Source organism: Perissodus microlepis, chromosome 5 (assembly GCF_051167445.1).
Source record: "Perissodus microlepis isolate ML-2025 ecotype Zambia chromosome 5, ASM5116744v1, whole genome shotgun sequence".
In the NCBI taxonomy this organism is placed as follows: Eukaryota; Metazoa; Chordata; class Actinopteri; order Cichliformes; family Cichlidae; genus Perissodus; species Perissodus microlepis.
In genome coordinates, this window is record NC_140465.1 from 17,685,054 (window position 1) to 17,699,900 (window position 14,847).

General features: G+C 39.4%; 1 protein-coding gene across 3 annotated transcripts; it reads right to left on the reverse strand.

Annotated features, from left to right (window-relative positions):
* Positions 1-5,158: 5,158 nt before the first annotated feature.
* LOC146387064 (RNA-binding protein 5-like) lies at positions 5,159-14,366 on the reverse strand. 3 transcript variants are annotated; one of them, XM_084928399.1, is made up of 24 exons: positions 14,252-14,366; positions 13,184-13,233; positions 12,940-13,108; positions 12,676-12,825; positions 11,321-11,390; positions 10,945-11,018; positions 10,176-10,259; positions 10,016-10,076; positions 9,852-9,917; positions 9,068-9,228; positions 8,868-8,965; positions 8,603-8,690; positions 8,193-8,310; positions 8,007-8,110; positions 7,765-7,885; positions 7,536-7,627; positions 7,233-7,427; positions 6,998-7,147; positions 6,723-6,791; positions 6,455-6,634; positions 6,194-6,268; positions 5,993-6,093; positions 5,761-5,890; positions 5,159-5,581 (listed from the first exon to the last, which is right to left on the reverse strand). In XM_084928399.1, the coding sequence occupies exons 2-24, from the start codon at positions 13,198-13,200 to the stop codon at positions 5,456-5,458; spliced, it is 2,499 nt and encodes an 832-aa protein (XP_084784525.1). In that variant the 5' UTR covers positions 13,201-13,233; positions 14,252-14,366; the 3' UTR covers positions 5,159-5,455. The 3 variants fall into 3 exon arrangements, with proteins under 3 accessions (XP_084784525.1, XP_084784523.1, XP_084784524.1); XM_084928397.1 differs by having other exon boundaries at positions 6,723-6,794; XM_084928398.1 differs by lacking the exon at positions 14,252-14,366 and adding an exon at positions 14,100-14,171 and having other exon boundaries at positions 6,723-6,794.
* Between the last annotated feature and the right edge of the window lie 481 nt (positions 14,367-14,847).

The following is a 14,847-nucleotide window of genomic DNA, read 5'->3' on the forward strand; positions in this document are numbered from 1 at the left end:
GTCCTCGGGATCTGTGTGGCTTTCCCAACAACCCACCTGACAACATGGCACACAAAGCTTCCCTGTTTAAACTGACAACTCTGTTTTTTCACAGCATTGTTTATTACACACACACACACACACACACACACACACACACACACACACACACACACATATAAACAGTAAAGTCTGATGCACCTAATTAAATGGTCAAAATCAGTGCCATGCTTTGTTCTCTCGCCAAATCCCACTGACTGACCAGTTCACTATAGCTCTGTTTGCAGTTCTCAATAGTTTTTTGCAACTCAGTCAACAAATGGTAAACATATTTATTATTAATAATTAACATTATAAATGATTTTTGCTACTTCCAAAAGCAGGTCATAAGCATTCAGTTCTTCCACACTGCAACAAACAGAGACCTAGGCTTGAATTATGGACTCATTTTTGTAAACTAAATAAAAACATCCATTTTCTAGCCAGGAGGTGAAGCCTGACCCAGCTGTCAATGTGCAGAAAGTGGAGTACACCCTGGACCAATCTGCTGAAGGGCAAAAACAAGGAGACAACTATTCATCCCTATGATCAATTCAGAGTCTCAAACTAATCTAACCCCGTGCATTTCTTTAGACATTGGGAGGAAGCCGAAGAACCCAGAGAAACCCCACAGAGACACAGGAAGAACAAACCCCACACAGAAAGGCCCAAGACTGGACCCCACCCAGCCCAGGGCCTTCTTCCTGTGAGGTGACAGTGCTAACCAGTATGCCGCCCTTGGATTAATAACATATCAGACAAACTTCAAAGAACTGGGCATATTCATAATAAAGCTTACTAATACAAAGATTTGACCTTACTGATGCAGAAAACTCTAAGAAATGTTTAATTTCCACTTACAGACTAAATCCCATAGGTACATAAAGTGAATAACTATTAATAATTTGGAGGATGACTTCTAGGTGGCTTGAGACTGGCAGAAATGGGAGAAAATGGCAGAAACACAGAGGTTGGAGAAATGTTTTCCTAATGCTGAAAAACTGTGAGTTAATAAAGTTCTAGATTATATCAGGGGTGTCAAACATAGAGAAGAGGCGCCTCTTCTCTGTTTGACACCTATCCAATGTGCATGGTTTGGAAACTGCAGAGAAAGCTGCTGTTGTGATCTTCATTTATTTTATTTATTTACTTTTTATTCCTTGAAGGCTTGCAAAGTTCATTCATGGACATTCATGTTGGTTTAATTAGTGAAATTTGATTTATTTCCCCTCATAAATATGAATGAATAGTTGAATTATAGAAGGATAAATATGTATAGCTGATTGAAGGATGGTTTCCAATTTATTCAACAGAGAAGCTCATTAATACAAATAGTTTTCCTAATAAGGCGATATTTGTCTTAATAGAGATTAAATTCAATGATTAACTCTATTAATTTTACTTTTCTGGCATTTTTTTTATCCACCAGTAAAGCTTTACACAACATCAGAAGGTCTTTGCTCAGGCTGCACTCACAAGCTTAGACTGGTTGCCAGAAATGTTTAGCCTGCATTAATACGTCTCTTGGGGTGTTTGTGAATGGACAAGTTGTTGATTCAGTGTAGTATTTTTTGCAAGCTGAGGTTTCACTGTGATAAGATCTCAATCACTTCTCAATGCAAGCCCCTGTGCTCCAGACACTACAGCCTCAGGGGACGACTGCTACACTCAGCATTTGAACAAATATTGACACCCTTACTACACATGCACATAACTTTTGCTCGTGGTGCAACACGCAGTCAACACTGGAGCATCTGTAAGCTAGAGCAAACACTGTAAACCACTAAAACGACGATAGCATCTGTGGGGACTTGGAACACAATCGGTTCAATTCTTGTTTGCTGACAACAAACAAACTGCCTCAAAGCATTCTGAAAGCATTACCCGCTTACAACAAATTATAATATGACCATTTAGGCAAAATAAACAAGCTTCATTCTGCAAAATACTTAAAAAAAATATCTCATGCGAGAGCTCCAAAGTTTAGGCTATATCTGTTTGTTTGCAGTCTAACAGCCACAGTTTTTAAGATATCATGTTCAAATTTTGTGTGATGGTAGATAACAATAAGAGCTTGAGCTGATTTCACTGTGGTGAACATCGGGTCACGGTCAAGGTCACACAGAATGTCAAAGTCAGTAAAAACGTCTGTTACTCACAATTTTTTATGGGCCGCCTTCAAACTTTATAACAATATACTAGGCCGTAGGGGGGCATGAGTACCTAGGCTGGCTAACCATTGTTAGTGTGTGTGTGTGTGTGTGTGTGTGTGTATCAACACATAACTTGTGTTTGTGGTCCAGTTAAACCCAAATCAGATTATAGAGTCACATTATGAGGACGTGACTTCTTCATCATGGGACCTAAAACCTCAAATGTAAATCTTTATATTTTACTATTAAATGTTAAATCTAGGTTTAAAGGAAGGCTCTGGGGCTTCGGTTACAGCTAAGGTTAGAACTATTTTTTATTTTACTATAAAGAATATTGCAGCACAGTTTAGGTTTACAAGATTACCAGAAGATTTCTAGAACAAAGTCCTCTGGACAGATCTGGACATAATTAATGCACAGTTCCATATCTGATCAAAATCAAGCACAAACACCTCATACCAACTGTCAGCACGGTGATGGAGGCGGGGGGTGATTTGGGCTCTCTGTATTTTAGGGTCAGATGTGAGGCAATCTGTCTGACAGCTAAAGCTTGGCTGAAAGTGGGTCATTCAACAGAACAATGACCCCAAGTACAGACGAAACTCTACAGCAGATTCACTGAAAAAGGAAAGAAGGTGTTGTAATGGAATAGTCAAAAAATAGTCAAAGTACAAACCTCAAGCCGACCGAAATGTTGTTACAGGACCTTAAGAGAGCTGTGCATGAGCAAATGCCCACAAATCTTACATTTCAAACCCCAAATTCTTCATAGTTATTACTATGACTGCCTGATACAGTCATAGTAATAATTAATAAACATAATTTTAATAAACACGAGCACAAAAGAGAAGAAGACATCCCTCAATGAGTTGAAACATTAACTTGTAATTTATTCCTGCATACACAATTTTTGTCATTCGTATTGTGTCACTTTGAAAAAAATTCAGGAGGCGCCCCTGCACGAGCTTAAAATTATTTATGTCGCTTGGGAGATGAGATATGCCAGCCTTATCCTCACAATTTTATTGAGCACAAATGTGGCGACTGACTGTGTTATGCAAAACAGCTTAGTCAACTGACACAGATTCTGGTAAGCTGAGCCAAAGACATGCTGAAAACTGAGTAGGCATTCACAAGTGTCCCTGTGAGACGGTGAGCACGGTTTGCTCTGCGCTGCAGTAATAATCAGCAGGGAGATCAGTGCTGTCATTCTGCTACTACAGAGTCACTTAATCTGCACTTTTTGGCTGTCAGTCAAGAGGAAACCTGGGAAGATTTGGCATCTTTCCTTTTTGTGCCACATGGTATGACACATGGAATCATCATTGTAGGGATCGTGGAAGAGGATTTAAATTTTGCCTCTAGCTGCACCATTGTGACCGCTGCATTACGAACCAACACCATCTTAATCCTCCTCTCCCATCCCACCCCATGAACAGCAGTATGCTGAGGACAACCTCCATGTTACTGCTGAGGCAGACATTGCTATAAACAGATATATAACTGCAATTACTGCATTTCACACCAATTTCAAGTTTTCTTTTTCTGGTTGTTTAATTTATGAATGAATGGAGTTGGCTCTAAAACTGATGCTGACCCCTAGTGATGGGAATGAAAGGGAAGCTTTGTGCAACAGAGCCATCTGCACAGCACATGTAAAACAGCAGTATGGTCTTCCTGTGGATTTTGATGTGGTGAATCCAAATACACATAGATGATTAGTTACTGTTTCCACGATTTTTGATATCACATCTATGTACATTATTTTAGTAGTTGAGTTTTAATCAATTAATAATAATACGTAAGCTTGTTTTTTCCCCCCAACTTTTTATGGTCATGTTTGTGCCCTAAAGAGCATGCTTTACTTTACGTTACAGGTTTCCTGCTGCTATAAAGGTCAAATCGAGAATTAAAGATGGACAGACGTCAGTCAGTCTGGAAATGACATTTACAAATTGAGGAACAGTTTCTGAATGAACACTTCCACTTTTGATTCATTGACTTTTGATCTTAGAACTGATTTGCCGGTATCATGAAAACGAGACACAACCTTTTTAAATGTTAGCATCTCATAAAGTCTCTACTACATTTAATTCTGAAGCACTTTGGCTGTGGACAAAAGCTGATAAGCCACTGCTTGATGATACCCAGAGAAAATCCCAGCGTAGGAATTCAAGACGTGAAACACTTTTTATCATTACAGAAGAAACACAAAGTAGCACACATCCGTTGTGGTGGAAGAGCAGCCCGTCTTTAGGAATTTTTTTTTCTTCCTGTAAATATCAGACATTTACTGAGCCAAACACACGTAGCAAAGCATCCTGTGAAGTATTTTAAAAAGACTGGCAAGAAGAGCAAGAGCAGGTGAAACCTGCCAGCCATAAGCCCCTCCAGGAAAGAGGATATTAAGGAAGCCAAAGAGAGTCTGGCAGAAATAATTGGCAAAATGTCCAGTGGTGGTTCAGAGAAATTCACCAGAGCCAGGGATCTGTTTAATACATATATGCTCATTTCTTTCTCCAAGCTGACACTTTTATGGTCTCTTTTCATATGTTTATAGGAACGCAGATTGATGGTTCTTTATAGAAACGTTGAGGTTTTTTTTAGGACGGTGTTACCCTGTGAATCACAGAGAGGATTGTAGAAATAAAAGATGAACTTTGCACAACAGGAAGATCACCATTTGTCTTGTATATACTTTGACAGCTCAATAAAGCCCCAATGCATCCAACTCCTACATAAATTCTTGACCATGCAGGGATTTACAACACACAGTTAAAAATAAAAGTGCAGCAGCTGATGTTAAAGTGGTAAAATTAACTCCAAATCGACTAAGAGTCTGTGTCTAGCATTTAGACCTGAGCATAGTAATTGTCAAATCAATGTGGGACTAATAGATGAGGGGCTGACTACACCACTGCAGATGCAAACATGACAAGAATAACCCTCATTGATCAGGAGAAAAAAGAAAAAATTCACACAAGACCTTGTGGGCACATTGTGCAGGTTTATTTAATCACACTGACTCTTAGAGGTTCTCACAAAACAAAGCTTCAGAGGTTCTACATAATTTTTATGTACAAACAATATACAAAATGTACATGTAAAGTGCACTGAAAACAAACAAATCTAGCTTTAAAAAGCTAAATTTTTCCTAAACGAACAAGACAAACTCCAGTTAAAAGTTTGTACAGATGGAAAAATCTCCTGTATGTTATGTGTTCAAATCCTTTGTCCACATGATAAAGATTTCAGAGCACAGCACAATCACCTTCCTCCACAGTTCACTCCATCTCTGTGAAGCGTGCAAACATGGCTTTACGCACAGCATCCTTGTAGGTGTCAGATGGTGAGAGTTCATATGAGCTTCCTTTAATGCCCAAACCGGTGCCTTTGGTCCTCAATGAAGCCTGTTAGGAAAAGCAAAGACGATTATAAGAGATGACATATTAGACACAGGTGCCCCTCAGGCAGCAGTGCTAATTGCTATGTGGGCAAAAATTAGCACGTTGGTGCGCAGATTCCATCTGTTAAGAGGATCTGGCCAGCAGACAAGGGGTAGTTTGGAAGACAAATAAAGTCTGCTCACCGAGATGGGAACGGTGATGCCTTGTTGGTGACGTCCCAGACCTTTACCTTCCTGCCAGCCCATCGCTTGCAACATCTTGCTCCCGATATTATCGCTTGTTAAACCGTCTTTAGTGGGCTGCTCAAAGTTTCTGGTGATGGTGAATTCACATAAAAATAATGAGAAGAAGGAGAAGATATTACTAAAAGTTTTCATAGACTGTTTGCTGTGAGATTAAACTCCTCCCACTTACACTGCTGGGCTTGGTGCTTTGTAAAATTTCTTTTTAGGTGCAGGAGGTTCAGGAATACCATACTTCTCCCTTCTTTCTGCAGCTCTATCTCTGTATTTCAGCTGTTAGAAATCACAAGAAAACTTGTGTTCTCATTCAAATTTCTTTTTCTTTTTTTTTTAAATAACAGAGACAGAAAGATGACATTGTGATACAAAATACCTCAGCCTCCTTCCTCTCCAGCTCTTCCAGCTCCGTTTCTGAAAGCTTAGCTCTTCTTTCAATTTCCAAGTTTTTCTAAAAGAATTAAAAGTAATTTTATAGGCGAAACGCGAGAACAAAATAATCACTGGCACGAATAAATGCAACCTCCGTTTCCTGTGAGGTACAGCATGTGAGCTCCATTTTGCTTTGAACAGATGGCGCAGCCCAGAATATTCATAGCTGCTTGCACATTAAACACCCGCTGTTTGCCATCCTCACCTTGTGTAGGTCAGAGAGCTGCTGGTGACGCAGCAGAGCGTCTTTGGTGGGGAACTGCCGCCGACACAGCAGACACACCATCCTCTTCCAGTCGGTCATCTTCCCCTCCTCATCGGCTGCTCGGTCTGAGCCGTTGTCATCTGGGTCGCTATCCCCATTGTAGGCAGCGACCAAATCACTCTAACATGAAAACAGACAAAAGGAAAAGTGTTAAAGGATTTATTTTTTACTAATAAACAGGAGAAATAGCTGCAAAGTTACAACAAACCTTAGACGAAATCTCATCCTCAAGCTTGATTTGTTCAGTCATGAGGGACGGCATCTCAAAGCTTCCGATCTGCTGAGAGGAACCAAATGAAGCCCACGAGTAAAGACCCACAACATATATAATCTCACGATTAAAAGATATTCAGTGGCTCGTGATGATAGAAGAAAAATGTACTTTCTAAATATAATATTCCAAATCAGTGTGCTTCACCAGTTAGAACCTACCCGTACACCACTGCACTGATCCAAAGCACATCATATTTACTGTTACATTACCTTCTTCTCGAAGAGGGAGAAACCTGCATCTGCAGCAGCAGACTCTTTTCTGTCTTCATCCTTAAAAGATCCTAACCCTTGGGCAGTACTCCTAATGCTTTCTTTTTGCTTATTTAAGCTTTTTGCCCAACGCTCCATGTCCTTTGCAATCTGCAATTTAATAATGCCAAAAACATTATTTCAAAGACGACCTAACAGCTATTAACAGGATCAACATGTTCAGAGCAGCACTTACCTGTTGTGCGGACTTGTTTTTGGGCTTTTCTTTCTTCTCTTTGGCCTCTTTACCGCCTGTGGTTGAGGAGGTGGCTGCAGAGCTCGCTGTGGACGCTTGTTCTGTGTTTGTGCCGGATTCACTCAGTGCAGGGATGTACGCCTGCTTCTCGTTGTCCCAGTAAAGGTACTGCTGAGTCTCTGAGTTGTAGTAGTACTATTGATGACAAGCAGAAGACAAAAAAATGTGAACAGTGTATTTAAAATAAATACATATGCTGCATGGCATGGGTTCTGCACATGCAATAAGATCAAGTGCACATACTTGGCTGCCAGGATCATAGTACAGGCCAGTCTGTGGATCGTAATAGTAACCTGAAGACTCATCGTATTGGTACGTGGAGGTGTCGGGAACAGCTACAAATAAAAAACAAAAACAAAACATTGAAATAGAGGCAGATATGAAGCAAAACCTTTTTTCTATCTTCAGTTTTATCATCATCATCTCCATCACTCACACACAGAGGAGTATTTCTGCAGCTAACTCCTCTCACCTGTTGTGTTAGCAGTCGGTCCGGCACAGATCGTTGCTGCAACAGTGGAAGATGCTGGTGTTGTGAGTGATGTGGTGCAAACACTAGCAGCCTGTTGGGCTGCAACAGCTAGTGGATGTGTCTGAGAGGTAGGAGAGGGGGGAAAAAAAAACCCTGATGAACATTTGGATTCAACACAGACAGAAATCACACTCGAGTAGCATTTTTTCACCCCAAAGACGCCACATTAATACACTTCCTACCTGAACAGCAGGCTGACTGATTATGATGGGGTGGTAGACCTGAGCTGCCTGGGATATGACCACAGCTGTAGATGCGGGGATCACAGACGCCATTCCTGGAGCCGCTGGGGAGAGTGATGATGAAGTCAAGAATCTCAGCCTCGGAATAAAACCACCCCAAATTTTTGCGAGTGATTCCTTGTTTACCTCCAAGTAATCCATCTCCAATGACAGGAACCAGTCCTTCAGGCTGCTGTGGCCACACGTTTGCATAACTCTCTGGAAAAGCGATCTGATCTGAAGTTGCACCTGAGCTTTGCTGCAACTGAAAAGACAAGACAGATATGACAAAATAAAGCAACCCAAAGTAGAGCAACTGTATCAGCATAATGCAAATAAATTAGTTAAGTCAATAAATCCTTTCCTGGATTTTGATGTTAGGCTCCACTAATCAAGTATTGTTTTAATTGACAATAAGATATAAGAGTCCATGTAATTTTAATCAGTTCTTAATATCGACAATATCACTGATTTGTAGCTTTTTGGTCCATTTCTTTAAATCCCTCAAGCCATAGAAGCTCACGTTTTCTACTTAGACATGGTACAGTCTATGGTACCTGACTGGATGACCACTGAGCAGCAGCAATGGCTGTGCTGGCAACAGAGAGAGCGCTGGCTCTGATCCCCTCAGGCGGCACTGAGTCTCTGGGAAAAGAATTATGTGTAAATTAAATATAAGCTAATGCGGAATGAAAATAAGACCCCGATTTGTATTTTATTATATTCTAGGATCTCAAAAGGTATGCACAGTATATGATGAATATATGACGAATATAAAACAGGCTGTCTAAATATATGTTATGTATGTGCGGAATTACTCACTTTCTAGCACTTTTGGCAAAATCCACGCCGACTGTTTTCCCATCCAGTTTCAGAGGTGGCTGAAGGCTCTGGAGAATGGTGAGCAGCTGAGAAGCCTCCTGTAGAAAGACATAAAGCCACACTGTCTCAACACCTCCGCTAGAAACACACCAACGCACACTATAAAGTCATACTGACTGCTGAAAAATAAAGCTACGCACCAGCGGGGATGAGAGCTGGACAAAGGCGAAGCCTCGGTTCTGTCCCGTTTGCTTGTCTTTGATGAGGCGGACGTTGTTGGTGGACAGGTTGGCGTACGGTGCCAGTAAGTTCAAAATTCCATCAACAGTAGAGAGAGAGGCAATGTTCCTCAAAATGATCGCTGTGAACAAAAAGAAAAGTCATCAATAAATGTCTGTATGGGAACGTGCAATCTTTCAGTAGACCAAAAGGAAAATCAAGAATATATATATTAAAAAATGCCCTTAAAGGCATCAAAATTCATATAAAAACTACACGCAGACATTATTTCATTTATGAAATGTGACATAACTTTGTTTACTGCCTTATTGCTTCTGTATTTATTTGCCACAGTATTAATTTAGCTATTTTAATGTCTTCCCCATTCTTTAATATCTAATTATATTACTACATATTTATTACTTGATAGTATTACTTTCAGAAAGCTCAGCTAAGCGCTTCAGTTTTTCAGTAATCTCCCAACTAAAAGCAGGCATTTGATCCTGACACTGATCAGCAAAAAGCTGACGTCATGACATCCCACTCATTCACATGAAAAAGCAGAAGTTGCCCCAAAAAAGTGGAAATTAATTACTATTAATTTAAAAAGAAATACAGAGAATACATAAAACATGATTAAATAAACATATTAAATAAAATATTAAATAAAATCTAATAACATAAAGATGATTACATTTATACCAAATACATTTTTTGTTTTGCACCCTTTCTGTCATCCATGAAAAACAAAACAAAAACACTTACTGTCTCCACTGTATTCTCCTGGCTGTTGGCACTCGACATTTAAACCATTTACACCAGTAGAGTCACCTACAAAGAGCAATGCCAAAAAACATCAGGCAGGATATATAATGAACTGCTCGTTCTCACAGAGAGACAAAAAACTCATCTTAAGGGGGAAAACTCACCAACTTTTGACGCGCCACACCTGAAACACTTCAGCCTCTTCCGAAAATTGTAAAGACCACACTGCAACAACCATCGATTGTGTATTTTGGTTACAATAAGCAAAAAGACAAAAAGAAAAAAAGAGAAATATTGCAGGATAAGTTCAAAGATAACACTCACAGCATTGCAAAGCCAGTTTTCAAACTTCTGTTTCCTGTTGCTGTAATGCACTGCGATGGTTTTCCCCTGGATCACCAACTTGTTCTGTGAAATAAAATAAAGACAAACAAACAACAGTTACACCAAAATACGACACGTCTGAGCCAAAGAGGCAAGTGCTGAGATCCCGGTGCTACCCCACCCAATGAGTGAGAGCAGAGGGAACAGGAAAGAGTGGCTAGGTTTTAACTTGTTGCTTAGATGGGGGTGTCTCAAGGACAAAAAAAAAGGAGCAGAGACGGGAAGAGAAGTTCAGAGAATGAGGGATTGACTTCAAAAAGAGTTTTCTAAGTGTTTGGGACCGGAGTGCTGCCAGCCCGTCCACATCTCACTCCAGTCTTCGGATATTAAATGGAGATGAGAAAGAGCTGGAGCAGAATGTGCAAAAAACCCCGGGGCAGTCGGTCCACTTGCTAACAGGAAGCAAACTCTCCCTCTTTTGTAAGCTTTAAGAGAATAAGCTTAAAATTTGTAAGAGAATAAACCAAACAAATGTGCATTTTTACAGTGGTGTTCACAGAAAAAAAAAATTCAATAATGCTGCTATGAAGTATTACCAGACGTGTGATATCTGAAATACTACATCCCAGATATCACAGATTTATGATCAAGATTTTTTGGCTAAATACAAACAAACTGGGCTTTTTGTAAAGTGCCATCATTACTGTACTGGTTAATTTGGGTTCTAATCTCCAAGAATATTTCTAGACTTGGTGATTGTTGAAGCAACCTGATTGGTCTCCATCCATCGGGTAGAATCTTGCAAGTGATAAAACTCCACGAAGGCGAAACCTCGGCTTATACCTAGAGACAGCATTCAAATATAGACGGGAGGCGTGTTAGTCAGAATGCTTTGGTGCAAAATTCAAAGTTACAATGGGCTTGCACGGCGGTGGGGATGTTTACAGCATCATGATGGTAGAATTTACATACCCTTAACTTCTTACCTGCTCATGTCATCAAATCAGAATTTCTATATGACACAAAGAACCCTACGACAATATTTAATTTTCTTTTTCCAGGGGTTGTAATAAAGTAGGAAAGATGGGTTTAAAGATCAAGCGCGGAAAGGAATGAGGAACGTTCCTCTGAAGAGTATCGCTCACCTGTCCTTTTCTTCATCAAACGTATGTCCACAGGCTGTGGTCCCTGTAGCTGCTCCAGAGCTGTACGCATCTGCAAAACAGAAGCAGACGGTGAGACTCATCAGAACACAGATCTTCTTCCTACTTACTGTTTCCTTACTTAAAACCATCTTTCTGGAAACTGGTTGTGAACCATGAGGTACATGTTCCCAATTTAGAATAACCAGTTAACCTAAGCCCACTAACTGTATGTCTTTGGACTGTGGGAGTAAAAAGTACCTGGAGTACCCATAAAGAACCCACGCAGACTCATCATGAAAATGAATATCATGGTAATTTTGTGCTTTTAAATATTTTTTTGGACTCTTCTTTTTCCAGGGTCCCAACCAATGAATTTAAATACATTTTAGCAATTCTGCCAAGAAAAGCGGTCAAATATTGTTGGAATTATAACAGAAGCTTGTTGATGGCTTTCAGAAGTGTCTGGTGGAAGTGACATTCAGCCAAATGTTAGTGGGGATGTGTGGATGTATTTGAACCTGTGTGGATTAGAGAAAATCTAAAAGAAATTCAAACTTGTGCACCAAAGTCGTGTTCTTTAAAGTTATTCAAAATGTGTGCTTTACAATCATTCCACCCTGGATGTTATCGGCTCAGCCCAGCATATCCTATCACAATCCAACATCATACAGACTTTTTACTAATGAGCAGGCAGTTTACAGACTTACTAACGTCTGCGTTGGGAATGTGTGTTCTCACTTTCACCTGTGTCAAGTGATGCCTGGTAAAGTTTAGGGCAGTTTTTAATCTATTATTTGACACATTGTTGACATGTTTGACATATTGTTGTACTTATCAACAAGACACTATTTTTTTCTTTTTCCCAGCAAATATTTATTATGACAGATGTAAATCCCCTTCTCCAAAATGCTCAGATTAACACCTGGATAATTCCATATAGGTAAGGGAAAGATGGCAAGGTGCACAGGTGTACACACACACACAATTGTTTTTTCCTTTCCCTTTTTTGTCTTTTGTGCCTTTCTTCTATAGTTGTTTTATTTGTTATGTATGTTGTTGTTGTTGTTGTTGTTGTTGTTGTTTTGTAGTTAAAACAAAAGCGTAACAATGGCCTGGTTTAGTAGCTCATGAGTTGCTTGTAATTTTACTGTCTGCGCGTGTTAAAAGTCACAAAGGTCGTGAAGTGTTGCTGATTTCTGCGCCAAAGTTTTACACCCATCCTGTGACAGTTTACAGCTTTGAACTTCTTGCAAGAGATTCCTTACAACTCATGACAAAGTTATATGATATACAGTTTGGTGTGTTTTTTCCTTTAAAAAGCATGAATGCCACTGAATGGCGAACTGTGAGCTTACATCATCCTCCGTGACGTGGACAGGGAGCCCCCTCAGCATAATCGTTTTGCTCTCCTCCTCCTCCTCCTGCTCCATTTTGTAGTCCTGCTCTGGATATTCACCATCATATTCATCATCAGATCTGCTGCTGCTGCGTCGTTTTCGGCTCCTCTGTAAGAGGAAAAAAAAATATAATAATGTAATGTTTAACTTCAAAGACAACAAATTCAGTATCACTCTGATCAAGACGTACTTCAAGCCGCAAAGGAATTCTTCTCCACTTACCTCTGGGCTGTCTTGGTCCCTGCGTTCATCACAGTAGTCTTTGTACCTATCATGGACCCAGCGTCGATCATAATCCTTTTCCACATCTCTGCTTCGTTTTCCATAGCACTCTGGATCGTGTTTGCGCATATCAGAACCATATCTTCCAGTACGTTCACTACGACTAATCCTGCAAAAGCACCAGAGACTTAAATATATGAGTTCAACGTGTTCCTGAACATCACAAGGATTATGCGGACCTCACCTTCTATCAGTTCCCATGGTTTAGTACAGGACAAGCGTGTGTGGACAATTCTGTGGAAAGATTTGGGAAAAAAAATATTATTAGTACTAACTGTTACTAACCATTTCAATCAATGTTTCGTGCAATGGTGTTCTTTACCTCTAACAGTTCATGGTTCAGTGAGGATATATTACTAGTTTTTCCATTAAAAAAAGGAATATTAAAACTTTTTGTAATGTACATATAACCTACATAAAAATAATATCGTTTTTCATGACTATGATTTTTTTTCCAATTAATTATACATTTTGATTTTTTTCCCATAGAGTGTAATAACAGTTGTCAGCTTGTCTCTCTCATTTATCAAATCACATTCTGGTGAAAATATTAAGTCTCCAGAGACACTCCAGAGACCAAATATATGTCACTGCGTTACACAGACTGTGGATGGAGTTTGCTCACGGGAACAGAAACGTTTGCCGTCAAAAGATATAGCACAACCCTCATTCTCGCACTTTACATATGCGGTCAATAGGCTAGATAGTTTGTGTGTGTCTGTTTGACATAAAATATGTCTCACAATTGCAAAGAAACACATAGTATTTGATACTTCTAACCACTTTAACGTTCACTTGTAACATAATAAAACAAACGTGTAATATGTTCATTACACGTATTACAGCTAAGCAGAAGTAGTTTCATATTTAAAAAATATATTAGTAATTATTCCACTGTAAATGGGTCAATTGACCAGCAACATAAGAGGATTAAGTAACTGGCATTATGTAACATGAGTTGAGCTACGCTAAAGATGAAAGGCAGCCAGAGATGTCACAGGCCTGATCTTACTCATAACTGCAGAAACACAAAGCACATAATTTGGAGATTAACTGAGGACATTAATTGTATAATTATATAAAACAGGCTGATTTTGTACCTTGCTTACAGGCGCTAACACAGCAAGGTCACTTTAGGGCTAGCTGTATGCTTGATTGATACGTCTCATGGATGCTGTAGCAAAACGTAAGCTTTACATAAATAAATAGCCGGAAGCAGATATAAAATGCAATTTTTGTCAGTTTTACATACCGTTTTAATAAATCACCTCCCTACACACGATGACAGCCTGATACTCAAAACCTTTCTAGAAGCTTTTCCACTTGTTCCGGTCTGTAGCGACAAGAGTCTTCTTCGTTTTGACTTCACCTTTTAAGAGCATTAAAAAGCATTTAAGTGAGCATTACCGCCACCTACTGGTTATGATCCTTTACAACAAGGTGTCCCCTAATGCGGTGCATTAAAACAGTAAAATCGGTTTCTTTTTTTGTTTGTTTGGGTTTTTTGTTTTTTGCATATTTTGCATACCTGCATGTTTCAGATCAGCAAAAAACAAACAAACAAACCAAAAAGAATCTGACAAACCAGAGTAAATACAAAATACAGTTTTTAATTGATGATTTCATTTAATGACAATGCAGAAAAAAAACAGGCATTCTCCTTCGGGATTTTCTGGTAGAATTCATGGCTTCATAAATTACACCAAGTTGGCCTGCAAACTTGGTAGCAAACTACCACCACAAAGTTTGACTGCTGGTACGATGTCCGATGTCCTTTTTATAAAATGCTCTATGATAGGATGTAACATGACTTAAACCTTCTTTTGTCTCATCAGTCTACAAAATATT

Coding starts and splice junctions, on each gene's coding strand:
- LOC146387064 (XM_084928397.1), bottom strand. Junction 7,428..7,535: donor ACTATGATCCTGGCAGCCAA/GTATGTGCACTT, acceptor TGTCATCAATAG/TACTACTACAACTCAGAGAC. Junction 5,582..5,760: donor GCATCACCGTTCCCATCTCG/GTGAGCAGACTT, acceptor TTTTCCTAACAG/GCTTCATTGAGGACCAAAGG.